This window comes from Tupaia chinensis, unplaced genomic scaffold (genome assembly GCF_000334495.1).
Source record: "Tupaia chinensis unplaced genomic scaffold, TupChi_1.0 Scaffold000014_1, whole genome shotgun sequence".
Taxonomy (NCBI): domain Eukaryota; kingdom Metazoa; phylum Chordata; class Mammalia; order Scandentia; family Tupaiidae; genus Tupaia; species Tupaia belangeri.
In genome coordinates this window covers 7447529-7461168 of record NW_006159444.1, presented here as the reverse complement: position 1 = coordinate 7461168, position 13640 = coordinate 7447529, and the positions used below count along the sequence as shown (strand labels likewise).

The 13640-nt window shown below is 41.4% G+C and overlaps 1 protein-coding gene across 1 annotated transcript; it reads left to right on the top strand.

Annotated features, from left to right (window-relative positions):
- Positions 1–938: 938 nt before the first annotated feature.
- TAB2 (TGF-beta activated kinase 1 (MAP3K7) binding protein 2) lies at positions 939–7415 on the top strand. Its single transcript, XM_006140034.3, has 4 exons — positions 939–1117; positions 1337–1430; positions 2954–3034; positions 5472–7415. The coding sequence occupies exons 1-4, from the start codon at positions 983–985 to the stop codon at positions 5612–5614; spliced, it is 453 nt and encodes a 150-aa protein (XP_006140096.1). The 5' UTR covers positions 939–982; the 3' UTR covers positions 5615–7415.
- Positions 7416–13640: the final 6225 nt, after the last annotated feature.

The window sequence follows — 13640 nt, the reverse complement described above, 5'->3', positions numbered from 1 at the left end:
CGGCAAACCAGTTACCCTAGCTTAATGAGGTGTCTTGAGCAGTTCATTGTTGATGCTGCCAGATTCATCGCTTACTTTTGTTATCTGAATATCCTGACGTAGTATTTCAAAAATGTAATTGGAATATAAGAAAATATAAATGTCTGCTTTCTCTAAATGGTATCATTTTACTTTGCAGTTTGAATAATTTATTAACATTCATGTTGATTGAAATCAATTCATCTGATTTATTTATTGCATATATCAAAATAGGCTGAAACTATTCCATGTTCTAAAATGTCTATAAAATACTTTATTAGACTACCTCATATGTAGACCAAACATGTCAGACTCTGGCATAAAAGAGTATGTCCTTTAAGGAGCAGCAGGTGGCGTAATGGACTCCCATGTAGTCAATCATGGTTCAAGTCCCAGACCCGGAAGCTTAAACTTAAGCCAGCACATATATGCCCAAGATCCCAAGAGGAGAATGGAGGAAAAGGGATTACAGCATGGCCATCCCCCCTGGGGATTCTTGCTTTCTGTCTCTCTGTCCCTCCAGTGAGATCATGTGCCCCATAGCAAAAATCTCTCTCCCTAAAAAAAAAAAAAAAAAAGTGCTTCCTGAGGTTCCGACGTGAATTTGATTGCTGTGAGTAGGTTAACTGAGTAGACTAGAACGTTTAGAAGTCATGCTAACAATACCGTCTTTTGGCTGTAATGTGGGTTTACCCAAACCCCTAAAATATTTTAAAATTAAAGTGACATTTGCTCAAATAAACTAAAGCAATTTCAAGTTAAATTTTTTGAAATGTGATTTGGTTAAACTCACAATATCTTGTCTTAATGTAGCTTTGGGGTTCTTGGCAAACTCCAGTTTGTCACGGAAACATTCATTTGTGTTGTTTTCCCAAGACTGCTTAGAGGTGAGTTCACTGAAGTGGGCGAGTCCTCATGTTTACTACTGTGTGTTACAGCTCTATTGGTACACCAGAAAGCCAGAATGGAACGACTTCAAAGAGAACTTGAGATTCAAAAGAAAAAGCTGGATAAACTAAAATCTGAGGTCAATGAAATGGAAAATAATCTAACTCGAAGGCGCCTGAAAAGATCAAATTCCATATCCCAAATACCTTCAGTAAGTCTTTACGTTACAGTTGTGATCTCTGTGGCCAGACGTGAGAATAGGCTATCTGCCATAAGTATAAAGGTTTGATCTAGTTTCCCCATACATGCTCTTAATACTTCTCCATACTTGCTTCTCTGTCTTTACCTTCCCCTGCCAAACTTCATTCTTTCTTTACTAATGGACATAAGAATGAAATGCAGATCTTTCTTACATGGACTTATTTTTCAGCTCGAAGAAATGCAGCAGTTGAGAAGTTGTAATAGACAACTCCAGATTGACATTGACTGCTTAACCAAAGAAATTGATCTTTTTCAAGCTCGAGGTAAAGCTCAGTGCATACGTAGCTGAAATTCATTCTGTTAATCTACCAGCTCTTTTCCCATGGCTAAAAACAGGCTTATCGATCGTAATCTGTTTCAGACAGTCATGCTTTGGACAAGCTGATGCTAAGAACTACCAGGTGTTTATTTTCTTCCTGCCCCTCCTGCTCCCTCCAAAAAATAGTGTACCTAAATGGGGAATACCTTGATGTATTTCATATCCTTAAAATCCATGAGTCACGCAGCAAGGAAAGGGAACGATTAGTATGTCCAGATGCATTATGAGAAGTATTAGTAAGATCTGTTGCAATAATATTTGTTAAGGTTCAAATGTATGTATTCATATGTTCCACTTTCCTTTTTTCCTTTTCACTTCCAAGGATTATGCTTTCAAAAGCATAATTTTATATAAATTATATATAATGTGGGTATAGATAGAGAGAGATAGATATGATTTAAAAGATACCCCTATCCCAATGGTAGTATCTTAATTAATAAGATAGAGGAGAAAATGAAAAGACAGTTTATATGAATAAATTTTAACAAAAGTGGAGGCCAGTGGGTAGCATAGTAGTTAAGGGTGCTGGACTGCCACATGGCCGACCACAGTTCGAGTCCCAAACCTGGCGGCTTGCTTTCTTACTTTCCCTCTTTCTCTCTCTCTCTGTCCCTCTCTGATCAAATAAATAAATGAAACATAAAGTTAAATGAAATATTTTTTCAAAAAACTACAGTTTATATGTTCTTAGGACAATGGTAGTTTTTTATATTTGAGCTTTGTATTGTGTTGTGGTATGTTTATAATTAAGTTCTATACAGAACTAAAAGGAAATTTTATCATTTAAAGTTAATTTTGAAGTTGAGGAGAAAGGGAAGGCAATCCTTAATCACACTTTTGTGTGTATTTCAGAATTCATTACACTAAAAGGTGATTTTTATTTATTTTTTTAAATGTCAGTTAAACTATTTATCTTGAAACAGTCATAGAAAAAAGCACCATAATTTAATGTTAGAGAGAAAAAGGAAATTAGTGCTGGTCTAAAAATACAGTCCTCAGACTTTTCCTTTTATGTAAAATCTGAACAATTATAATAACATTAGTAAAGGGTTTTTATAGACTTGGGCCACGCCATTTACTTAAGTCCATATTTGAATGTTTAAAATTAAATTATAAATTATTGTATGTTATTTTGACTGTCACACAAAGTGGGTCCATTTTTATTCTCTTAATGTTTTACAACAGTAGTTTGACTTCTGTTTATCACTTATATCTGTTTGTGAATACTGTGTTATACCTAATATAATATATTAGGAAATATGTTTTGAAATCTAACTATAACTTTATATTCTTTGAAAATCTAAACAACTGATAAGGACACCTTAGGAGGTTAGAGGTACAAAATAAATAAGCATTTTTTCTGTTTATACTGTGGTATCTTTAGAAAGAAATACTTACTTTAAAAAAATAAAATTGAATATTTTTTGAGCTACAAACACTGATATATTTACTTTTTATCTATTTCAGGACCACATTTTAATCCCAGCGCTATTCATAACTTTTATGACAATATTGGATTCGTAGGTCCTGTGCCGCCAAAACCCAAAGGTTAGTATATCCATTAAGTGGGGAAACTATGACATGTTTTAAAGTAAGATTTTAGAAAATTTTTATTTTTAAAAATCTTCCACTATAGAAGTGGAAAACTTTGACATTCTTAAATGGGTTTATTAGGAAGATATTTGTTTATCTTCATTTACATTCTGGAGGTTGGGGAGGATACAAAAGTGTGTGTCATTAGACTTTTAACATTAATATGCACGACCTTAGGAATCACTATATACTCCCCAAATAGCAAGTCTTGGTTAAAAAAAATCAAGTAGGGAGTCGGCAGATGGTGTGGCGATTTAAGGCAGTGAACTCCCATGTGGCCAGCCATAGTTAGAGTCCCAGGCCCGGCGGCTTTCTTTCTCACTTTCTCTCTCTCTGTCTCTCTCCAGTCAAATTAAAAAATAATAATAGTAAATAAAATTAAGCAAATAATTATTAAAAAAAAAAAAAAAAAAAAGAAAGAAAGAAAGAAATTCACCTAAGGACCAGTAGGTGGTATGGTAGCTAAGGTGCCAGCGTCCCCCACATGGCAGACTGTACTTCAAGTGCTGGACCTGGTGGCTATGCATGCATGCCCAAAATCCTAGAAGGAGAATGGAGAAGGGATTGAGGCATGGCCATCCCCCCTGGGGGGTAACTTTTTTTTTTTTTAAGAGAGATTTTTTTGCTATAGGTTTCATGCACTCACCAGAGAGACAAAAAGTGAGAAATCACCTCACAGGGGGATGGCCACACCACAGTCCATTCTCTTCCATTCTCCTCTTGGGATTTTGGGCACGCACATACATACATGCACCTAGTGTGTTTCAAGCCTCCAGGTCTGGGGCTCAAACTGCGGTCGACGATATTGGAGTCCAGCGACGTAACTATTATGCCATCTGCTGGTCCCTTGAGGGGTGATTTCTTACTTTCCTTCTCACCGTCTCTCTCTCTCTCTCTTTCTCTCTCTCTCTCTCTCTCTCTGTCTCTCTCCAGCAAGTGCACACACCCTGTGGTAAAAACCTAAAAAAGACATGGGGCCAGCAGGTGGCATGGTGGTTGAGCACTGGACTCCCACATGACTGACTGAGATTTGAGTCCCAAACCTGGCAGCTTGCTTTCTCACTTTCTCTCTCTTTGTCTCCCTCTATATATATTGTCTATTAAAATAATAATAATAAATAAAATTAAATCATTCTAAAAATTTCAAAGAAAAAATAAGATAACAAAAAAAGGCAAATGTAAAAATGTATATTCTTTGAAAATTTAAGCAACTGATAATAAGGACACCTTAGGGAAGATTATTTTTCATGCACATTCTGTTTTATTTTATGTATACATAATTCTGAGTAATCAAGATACCCTGGATTCCAGATGGATAGTTTTCAAAAATTATTGCGTACAATCATTATACATCATTAAGATTCACAGAATACCTGCACAACAAACTAGGATATAAAATATACCTGTGTTTTATCCAGGCAATAAAATATATATTAAAATGGAAACAGGTGCATAACTATCATTGGTGAAAGTAAATATGTAGACATATGCAGATTAAATAACACTGTAGTTGTGATGCATAATTTACTTTTAACTCCAATATATGAAAAAAAAGCAAATTTTGTCCCTAACAACACAAAGTGTAGCAGAGTTGGGGCAGTAGTAAAGATGTAGTACTTTTGTATGCAGTGGAAGTTAAGTTGTTATCAACCTAAAGTAGAATGGTATAATGAGACAGTATTTAATGTAAGCCTCAAGATAACCTGAGAGAAAATCTATAATAGGTACACAAAAGGGAGAGGGAAAGTCATGAAATAACAAGAGACATTAAGAGAGTCAGAGAGGCACAACTGCCCAGTAGACGGGAAGCAAGAGAATGGCAATACCAAGTCCTCGCTTATTTATACTTACCTTAAATAGACTAACACTGTCTCTGTAGAAAAGGAGTCATTCTATAACGATGAGGATCAGTACAACAGGAAAATGGGACGATTGTAAATACACACGTGCACTCAGCATTAGAGCACTTACATAGGTAAAGCAGACATTGGCAGCCCTGGAAACGGGAATCGACAGCAGTGGTAGTAAAGGGACTTAAGACTTCTTACAATAATAGAACATTCCGCCAGAAACTTAAAAGAAACTGCTGGTTTGAACAGCTCTGTAGACCAGACCTAATGGCTGTATGCAGAACTGTCCACGCAAAGAAAATACACATTCATTCTTTCCTTTTTTTTTTTTTTCATTCTTTATTTTTAAACTTTTTTAGGTTTTTGCCATAAGGTGCATGCACTTGTCAGAGAGGAAAAGTGAGAAATCACCCCCAAACTGTGTTTACAGTTGTCACTGATACTCACTTTGTGGCCTTTTGGCTAAGATCAGGTGTGAAATGATCAGTAACTTTTCAGATTTTGCTTTTTACTTCTAAAATGATGTTTTTGCTTCCTTCCAGATCAAAGGTCCACCATTAAAACACCAAAGACTCAAGACACAGAAGATGATGAGGGGGCTCAGTGGAATTGTACTGCCTGTACTTTCTTGAACCATCCAGCCTTAATCCGCTGTGAACAGTGTGAGATGCCCAGGCATTTCTGAGCCAGAAGGCCCTATATCCTCTCTAAAGCCACATCTGAAGTTCAAGAAACTAGTTTGTCACCGGGGAACAGTTTCACTGCTACATAGGATTTTGTCAGATTGGAGGTGTGACAAGATGGCGTTATGCTAATATTCAATGTCAGCCCACAGAGCTAATAATACCTCAGTGTGATGTCCTGGGCAGGTGAAGTTCATCACAAGGAAGGTGATCTGCTGAAAGACGTGGCTGCCGCTGCCCCACCGTGCACAGTGTTACCAGTGTCCCGCATGGATCACTCAGCGTGTTCATGCCTAGCTGTTCCCAGTACCTTTTTCCCCTCATGTCGCTACTGAATTTTGACAGGAGGAAGGAATGGAACGATAGCTTTTTTTATTTTAAAGCTTTCAGTGAAACACTACGTACATGAAGAAAAGGAACAAGGTTTAACTATTTAAAAACTTTGCTGCCGCATAGCGCGGGTGGCTAGGGGAAGAACTTCACGAATCTGTGGTACTCTTGGCCTCGTCTCTGTCTTCCCTGAAAACGTCTCCCTCTGTGAAGCCAGCATCTAGGGTCTCAGTGGAAAAGGAGAGCAGCATGCGTGGTCTGTACCAGCGCCCAGCGACCCCCAGAGCTTTTCCTCCTGTACAGATCTCTCGAGTCTGCCTTAAGTGATTGCTCTTCTTCATTATTTTCTTATATTTCTATATGTATAGTGTAATAGCCTTTTGTTAACTAATTTTCTTTTTTCCTTTTAGTGGTTAAGCACGATCATGTCCCCTTTTAAGCCTTACCAGAGAGAAGCAATGCCTTAAAATAAAAAAGCATTAATGACATGAAACTATGCACAAAATAACTGTCTTCTACTTACTCTGTACTTTGCCCTCGTGAGTGCCGATGTTCTGTGAAGACATCCAGATACCGCACAGTGGATTGCAGAAAAGTATCACAAGCGTCAAGGCAAGAATTCTTGCGAGTATACAGGCCACACTGTATTCTGACTTCGGCAGTGGGTGACACAGTGTTTTGTCTTCCACAGTGAAGCGTAAAACAAAAGGTATTTTTAACCCGCTGACGGAGCTTCATCTGCTTGGTGTCCCACAGAACGTTCCTAAGAGATTATTGGGAAAGTACAGATTCAGAACCAGCGACAGCAGCAGTACCCACAGCCCTGTGGTTGGAGAAAAGCTTAGTGCTTTACCGTTGGGGCAATCCATCTCTAAACCTGACTTGGTGGCAGTGTCATGTGTATTTATAAAACAAGGCTAGTCACATCTAGGACAACTGAAGAAAAGCTGGAAAAAAAGAAAAACAAGCAAACTTGAACACTGAAGCAACCTCAAGCATCTCTTTATTTTGATGATATATTTTTGTAAGGAAAATAAATATTCAGATGATCAGGAATGTATATAACTAAATGAAATCAGAAAAGAAATAACAGTATGCATTTAAAAAGACAGAATTATGAAATTATATATCAGTGCTTAGAGTGGGGCTAAGGGAGGTGCTGAAATACAGCAAAAGACAGGGGCTAATGTAGACCATCACCCACTGTAAATATTTGCAAGTGGCTCTGTTTTAAATAAACAGGAAGGTTACAGGTGATTTCTAGGAATGTCAAGGTCTTGACTTTCAGGCTTTGCATTTTGTATATGGGAAGAAATCTGACAATCCTACTTAATTAGACAATAGACCCGAAGCCCTTACGTTGATGCATTTTGTTTTAAAAACAGGCCTTGTTTTTCAGCTTCATCTGCAGTTCTATGTGAAGATTGATAAATCAGTTTTTACTTGTTTTATTAATAAAACGTAATTTGGATATCTTGAGTTTATGGTTTTGTGATTTAGCTGGGTAAACTATCTTTGTAACAGATAAGTTATTTATAAAAATTAAAAAAACTTATATTCTAAAGTGTATTTTGTGACTTGTTTTTAAAATTTGTGGGACAGGAGATCAAACCTCAGCAGAACACTTAATTATTAACTGATATCAAAGAAGGCTCATTTTGGTCTTCTCTTGACATCATGACATTCAGCTTTATTTCTTGGGGGTTTTTTGTTTCATTTTCGTTTTCATTCACTTGCCAGATGGTGCGTGCACTCACCAGAGAGAGGAGAGAAAGCACCCCCCCCAATGGGGCCTGGTCACACCACAATCTCTTCCCCATTTCTCCACTCTGTCAGGATTTGGGGTGCAGGGCACACACACCCAGCATGTTTTTCAGGCTGGCCAGGATTCAGATGGTGTGGTTGGCCATGTGGGATGTAGCTACCTAAACCGCCAGGCCCCAGAGCTGGCCAGTTTCCTGGGTTATCGTTATCATTTTTCCCCAGACTGCTTTTTCACAGATGAAGTAACCATGTTTCAGCCAAGTCAGAAAAATGGTCATGCTTTTTACAAATTTCTGTTTGTTACAGCTTTTCCTTTCATTTACTTTTTATTTTTGGAAATTTACTCTCTCATTGAAGAGAAGTGTGATTTCTTGGGCCGTTTAGCCTGAGCAGTCGTTCAGTTAGTACTCGCTTTGCGATGTGTAGGTGTGAGGATAGTGGTGCTTCTCAAAGAGACCTGGTGTTCAGTTTTCAGAAGATGGCAAGTTTTTTTTTGAGCTTGCAGAGAGCAAAGTGGCATTTGCTCATCTCTGCTATAACTGCAGAAAGGCCTGCCCTGAGTGGTCTAAACAGGGTGGGAAGGAAACAGGCTTTGCCAGGAACAGGAGCCCCAGGCCTGTGGTCTGGAGACTGCCTTGGGAAGCGACTGTGCTAATACAGGATTACAGGTCTAAGAGCCTCCCCTGGGTAGAGGTGGGCCAAGTGTGTCCTGACGTGAATGTTCCATGGGTGCTAACGTGCTCTATGTCTAGAGAGGTGTGGGGTGCAGTAGGGGTGATCGATAATTCATATAAACTAGATGGGAAAAAAATTGTTTTTAATTTGCCAGAGGGTGTGTGCACTCATCAGAGAGACAGAGGGAGAAAGCGCCCCCTACCCAAGGGGCATGACCATGCCCCAGTCCCTCTCCCTTTCTCCACCCTGTCGTGATTTGGGGCATACACACACATACACCCTGTGTGTTCTTCAGGCTGCCAGAGCCAGGTTTTGAACCACAGCCTGCCAGGTGGGATCCAACTACCTTAACCCTCCGACCACAGGGAAAGCTTTGATATGAATAGACTGTTGGCTGGTATCTACTATAATAAGGAATACTGTTATACAAAGATGTGTATTGCGTTGTAAATTTTGTCAGAAAAAAAATTAGATGATCAACTTGGATCAGCCTATAATACTTAGCTCTCACAAGACTGAACAGAGTTTTGGCTCCAGTTTTTTAAATCTACAGTTTCATATATACATTTTACTTGAAGACATAATGTCTCAGAACTGCATTTTAATTTTTATTGTCTCTGTCTGAAAATACAGACAACTGAAAGAAAAGGAAAGATCTAAAGAAAACCATTTTTTTTTGTAGCTCTGTTATTTGTCAGATTAGGTCTTCCCTCCACAGCCGGTGGTGGGCTGGTTTGGTGTTTGGCCCACGGAGGTTTAAACCCACTTCACAGAGGTACTGTGAGGACTGACAGGACACCCCAAGCCAACGCTTCTAAAAACTCTTACCCTACAGCAGTGGGTCGTTTTTGCACAGATGGGTTTTGAGGCATTTTCTTCTCCACTGTATTAACAGATAAGTTTGCTGTTCGTTTCTCTGATTAATAGGGATATCTCACTGGATCGGAATATGCTGTTTTGATACTGGCATTGAATTTCTCCCTCTTAATGCCAATTCTATTACTTGGCTAAGATTCTAGAAGTAGCACCAGGCTGATCTGAAGGGCAGTTGTGCCCATTCCTGTGGCACGTCCTGCTGCCTAAGAAGTGGGTGTTTTAGGATGGAGTTTAACTAATTTCTCCAGGAAAGTAAACACTATTCCAAAGACTTAACTCCAGTCTTCACATGTCTGCATCTTCCAAGCCTAAAACTGATTGGAGACCCACTTTACCCTGTGCCTCCCGCGTCATGGATCCCTTCTTTACCTCCTCTTCCTGAGGGCAGCCTTCGCCTGGCCCTCTGTGCAGACATGCTGCAGTCCGCCCCACGTGGGATGCTTGTCAGAGCTTGTGAAAGCAACTCCCCTGCACCTTGGCGGCCTTTCATGCGGGACCAGACTTCGGCCTTTGGGTGCCCTCCCGCCTTGCATGCAGCCAGCCCACGGTGCACGGCGGATGCAGCCCCCGGCTCGGAAATCGTCCCCCTCCACCCGGCCGGCTTGTCTGCTTCTACCTGCGTCTTCGGGATCCTTAGGCACTGTGACAGAATCCTGCAGCTGAAGTGGGTTATTCATTTCCCTCCCATCTGTCTTGCACGTCCCCAGCAGGGCACTCTGCCTGGCCCAGATCCCTTGTCTCTACTTCACTTTAACCCTTCAAAGATCAGGTCAAGGGTCGGGGTCATGAGGTCTTTCCAAACTGCATGTTCCCTGGAAGCGTTGCCGTGTTGTCTGCCTGCTCGGTTTATTCATTGCGACCTTGACCTCTCCCTCTCTGCACCCTGGCAGGGTGGGCATCAGGACGTGTTCCTGTGCCCTCATGGTCAGTTCCCTGTGACACAGGAGTGTGATCATCGATGGCGGTCATCACTCTTAACCTGAAGGCAACTGGATTTCTGTAGCATTTGCTCACGTTACCTTGTGGGTAAAGCCACTTCGAATTTTTATGAATGGGGTCTTCAAAAAGTTCATGGGAGCTGTATTGGGAAAAAGCTGCATGAATTTCAAACTTTTTTTTGGCACCAAAATAAACATGTACTAATGTACCTTCCCACCTTTCCACTAACTTTGGAAGTCCTCGTATTTTCCCATAGAACCAACAGTACAGGTGAGAGGTTCCCAGCCCAGCCTACTGCTGAGCTGAGATGCTTTGCATTTAACATACTGACATAAGGGACCAGCAGATGGCATAATGGTTACGTTGCTAGACTCTCATGTTGTTGACTGTGGTTTGAGTCCTGGACTCAGTGGCTTTAAAAAAAAAACACCGGGCACATGTGTATGCGTGTGTGCCCAGATCCCAAGAAGAGAATAGAGAAGGGATTGTGGTGTGGCCATCCCCTCTGGGTGGTGGCTTCTCACTTTCTGTCTCTCTATCTCTGTCTCTCCATGAGATCACGTGCCCTAAAGCAAAAATATCTCTCGAAGATAAAAATGCTGACCTAAGGTAGTACTATTGGGATATATAAAAGTAACAATGAAGTTAACTAAGAAATACTGTTTGAGTCGTCCCCATGGAGGAGGACAGGGGAGTAGAGAGCTTTGTGGGTATTCTGGGAAGACTGGGAATTGGTTTGAAATCCAGGCCCTGGTTCTCTTACATCCAATTACACTTCAGAGCTTAAATTTGTTTTCTTTTTGAAAAGAGATTTTTGCTTCAGGGTGCATGTGCTTACTGGAGAGACAGAAAACAAGAAATGTCCATGCCACCATCTCCTTTCCTTCATTCTTCTCTTGGGACCCTGGGCACACGCGCACCCACGCCCAGCATGAGTTTCAAGTTGCTGAGTCCAGGACTCAAACTGCAGTCGACTACGTGGGAGTCTAGCAATGTAACCATGACGCCAACTGCTGGTCCCTTAAATTTGCTTTTTTCTTGGACACAAGTATTTTGAGTCTACGTAATGAGGGTCCATGGGGTTGGGTGGGGTGGGGAGAGTAGTGAAGTGCTCACAACTGCAGCAGAAAGGGACAGGGAAGTTACTTGTTGAAGAAAACTGACTAAGAGAAAAGGAAAGAAGAAAACTGAATGCAAAGTGTAATCATCTTTCTTCCCCTTCCCTGAGAAAGTGGAAAGAATTCTGATGAAAGTGTGAAGTGCAGGGAGCAGGGATGTTTGTGTTTTGGTAAATGGAGTTTCTACAACCAAGACACTGACTGGGTGAAGACTTGAAACAAGCCTGCACTTACGACCTGAATCGGCTGGGTGTCATAATCACTACCTTTATGGTTCTTTTTTTTTCTTTTCTCTTTTTTTGGAGAGATTTTCACTATAGGGCACATGCGATCACCAGATAGACAGAGACATAGAGACAGAAAGCGAGAAATCACCCCCAGGGGGGATGGTCACGCCGCAATCCCTTCCCTCCATTCTCCTCTCGGGATCTTGGGCACGCACGCACACGCGCCCAGCATGAGTTTTAAGCCACCGGGTCCGGGACGCGAACCGCAGTCAATTACGTGGGAGTCCAGCGACATAGCCATTACGCCAACTGCTGGCTCCCCTTTATGGTTCTTGATAATAAATCTTTCACATGCCCTTTTGCTGAAGTGCCAGATACTTTTTTTAAGAGTTATTTTATTTAACTTAGTTTAGTTTAAGAGAGACAGAGAGTGAGAAAGCAAGCCACCGGGTCCAGGACTTGAACCACAGTCAGTCATGAGGCAGTCCAGCATTCTCAACCACCATGCTACCTGCTAGTGCCGCCAGATACTTTTTATAAAAGAACAGCTATGGGGAACCAGCAGTTAGTGTAATGGCTATGTCGCTGGACTGCCACACACAGTCGACCGCGGTTCGCGTATCGGACCCGGTGGCTTAAATCTCACGCCAGGCGCGTGTGCGTGCGTGCCCAAGATCCCGAGAGGAGAATGGAGGAGAAGGGATTGCGGTGTGACCATCCCCCCTCGGGGGTGATTTCTTGCTTTCTGTCTCTATGTCTCTGTCTGTCTGGCGAGCGCACGTGCCCTATAGCGAAAACCTCTCAAAAAAAAAAAAAAGTTAAAAAAAAAAAAAAGAACAGCTACGCACACACTTTAGAACCCTAATTTACTAACCGAGGCACCCGAGATCTACTAAACTAACAAAGGAGAGGTAATATATGCAATTCAGTAGAGTGAATGGAAGTCGGTGATTTGGGGCTGGTCCTGTCGCCTAGTGGTTAAGGAAGCCAGATTCCACATGGCCAACTGTGGTTTGAATCCTGGCTCCAGGGCCTTGAAAAAACACTAGGCACATGTGCATGCACACCCAAAATCCCAACAGGGTGGAATAATGGAGGACAAGTAATTTTGGCATGACCACAATGCACTGGGTGGGGGCTCCTTTCTGTCTCTCTCTCTCTCTCTCTCTCTCTCTATCTCTCTCTCTCTCTCTCTCCCTCGTCTCTGACAAGCACACTTTGGCCATTAAAGAGAAAGTGACTTTGACTTTGTGAAGTTTCCCAAAACAGGTGTATTTAATATCAAATGGCAAAAACATAACAGCAAAGTTTTTTTTAACTTGCCATTTGTATTTCTCTTTTTTCTTTTTCTTTTTTTTTTTTTTTTTGAGAGGTTTTCGCTATAGGGCGCGTGCGCTCGCCAGACAGACAGAGAGAGACATAGAGACAGAAAGCGAGAAATCACCCCCCCGGGGGATGGTCTCGCCGCAATCCCTTCTCCTCCATTCTCCTCTCGGGATCTTGGGCACGCACGCACATGCGCCCTGCGTGAGTTTTAAGCCACCGGGTCCGAGACGCAAACCGTGGTCGACTACGTGGGAGTCCAGCGACATAGCCATTACACTAACTGCTGGTTCCCTCTCTTTTTTATTTTTTAAGAGAGATTTTTGCTATGACATGTGCACTCACCAGAGAGACAGAGAGACAGAAAGTGAGAAATTCCCCCCAATGGGGGTGACCACGCCACAATCCCTTCTCTCCCAGTCTCCTCTTGGAACTTTTGGGTACACACACACATGTGCCTGGTGTGGGTTTTAAGTCACCGGATCTGGGACTTGAACTGTGTTTGACTATGTGGGAATCCAGCAACACAACCATTACGCCATCTACTGGTCCCCGCGTTTCTCTCTATTGATCATGATGATCTTTTTTCCCCCTGCTGTTCACTATCAGTATACTACAGAGAAACAGACTAGCTTCGTAAGAAACAATGGCTCCCAAGTTGTAAAACCAGTGAACCACAAAATGAGCAGTCCTCACTGAAACCTCAGGCCAGCTGTCATGAAACTGTTTTCTCAGTTTTTTACAGTCATGATACTGAGATTGTTGTTGTTGTTGTT

Coding starts and splice junctions, on each gene's coding strand:
- TAB2 (XM_006140034.3), top strand. CDS start 983: ATGGAACGACTTCAAAGAGAACTTGAGATTCAAAAGAAAAAGCTGGAT. Junction 1,431..2,953: donor TGATCTTTTTCAAGCTCGAG/GTAAAGCTCAGT, acceptor TATCTATTTCAG/GACCACATTTTAATCCCAGC. Junction 3,035..5,471: donor TGTGCCGCCAAAACCCAAAG/GTTAGTATATCC, acceptor GCTTCCTTCCAG/ATCAAAGGTCCACCATTAAA.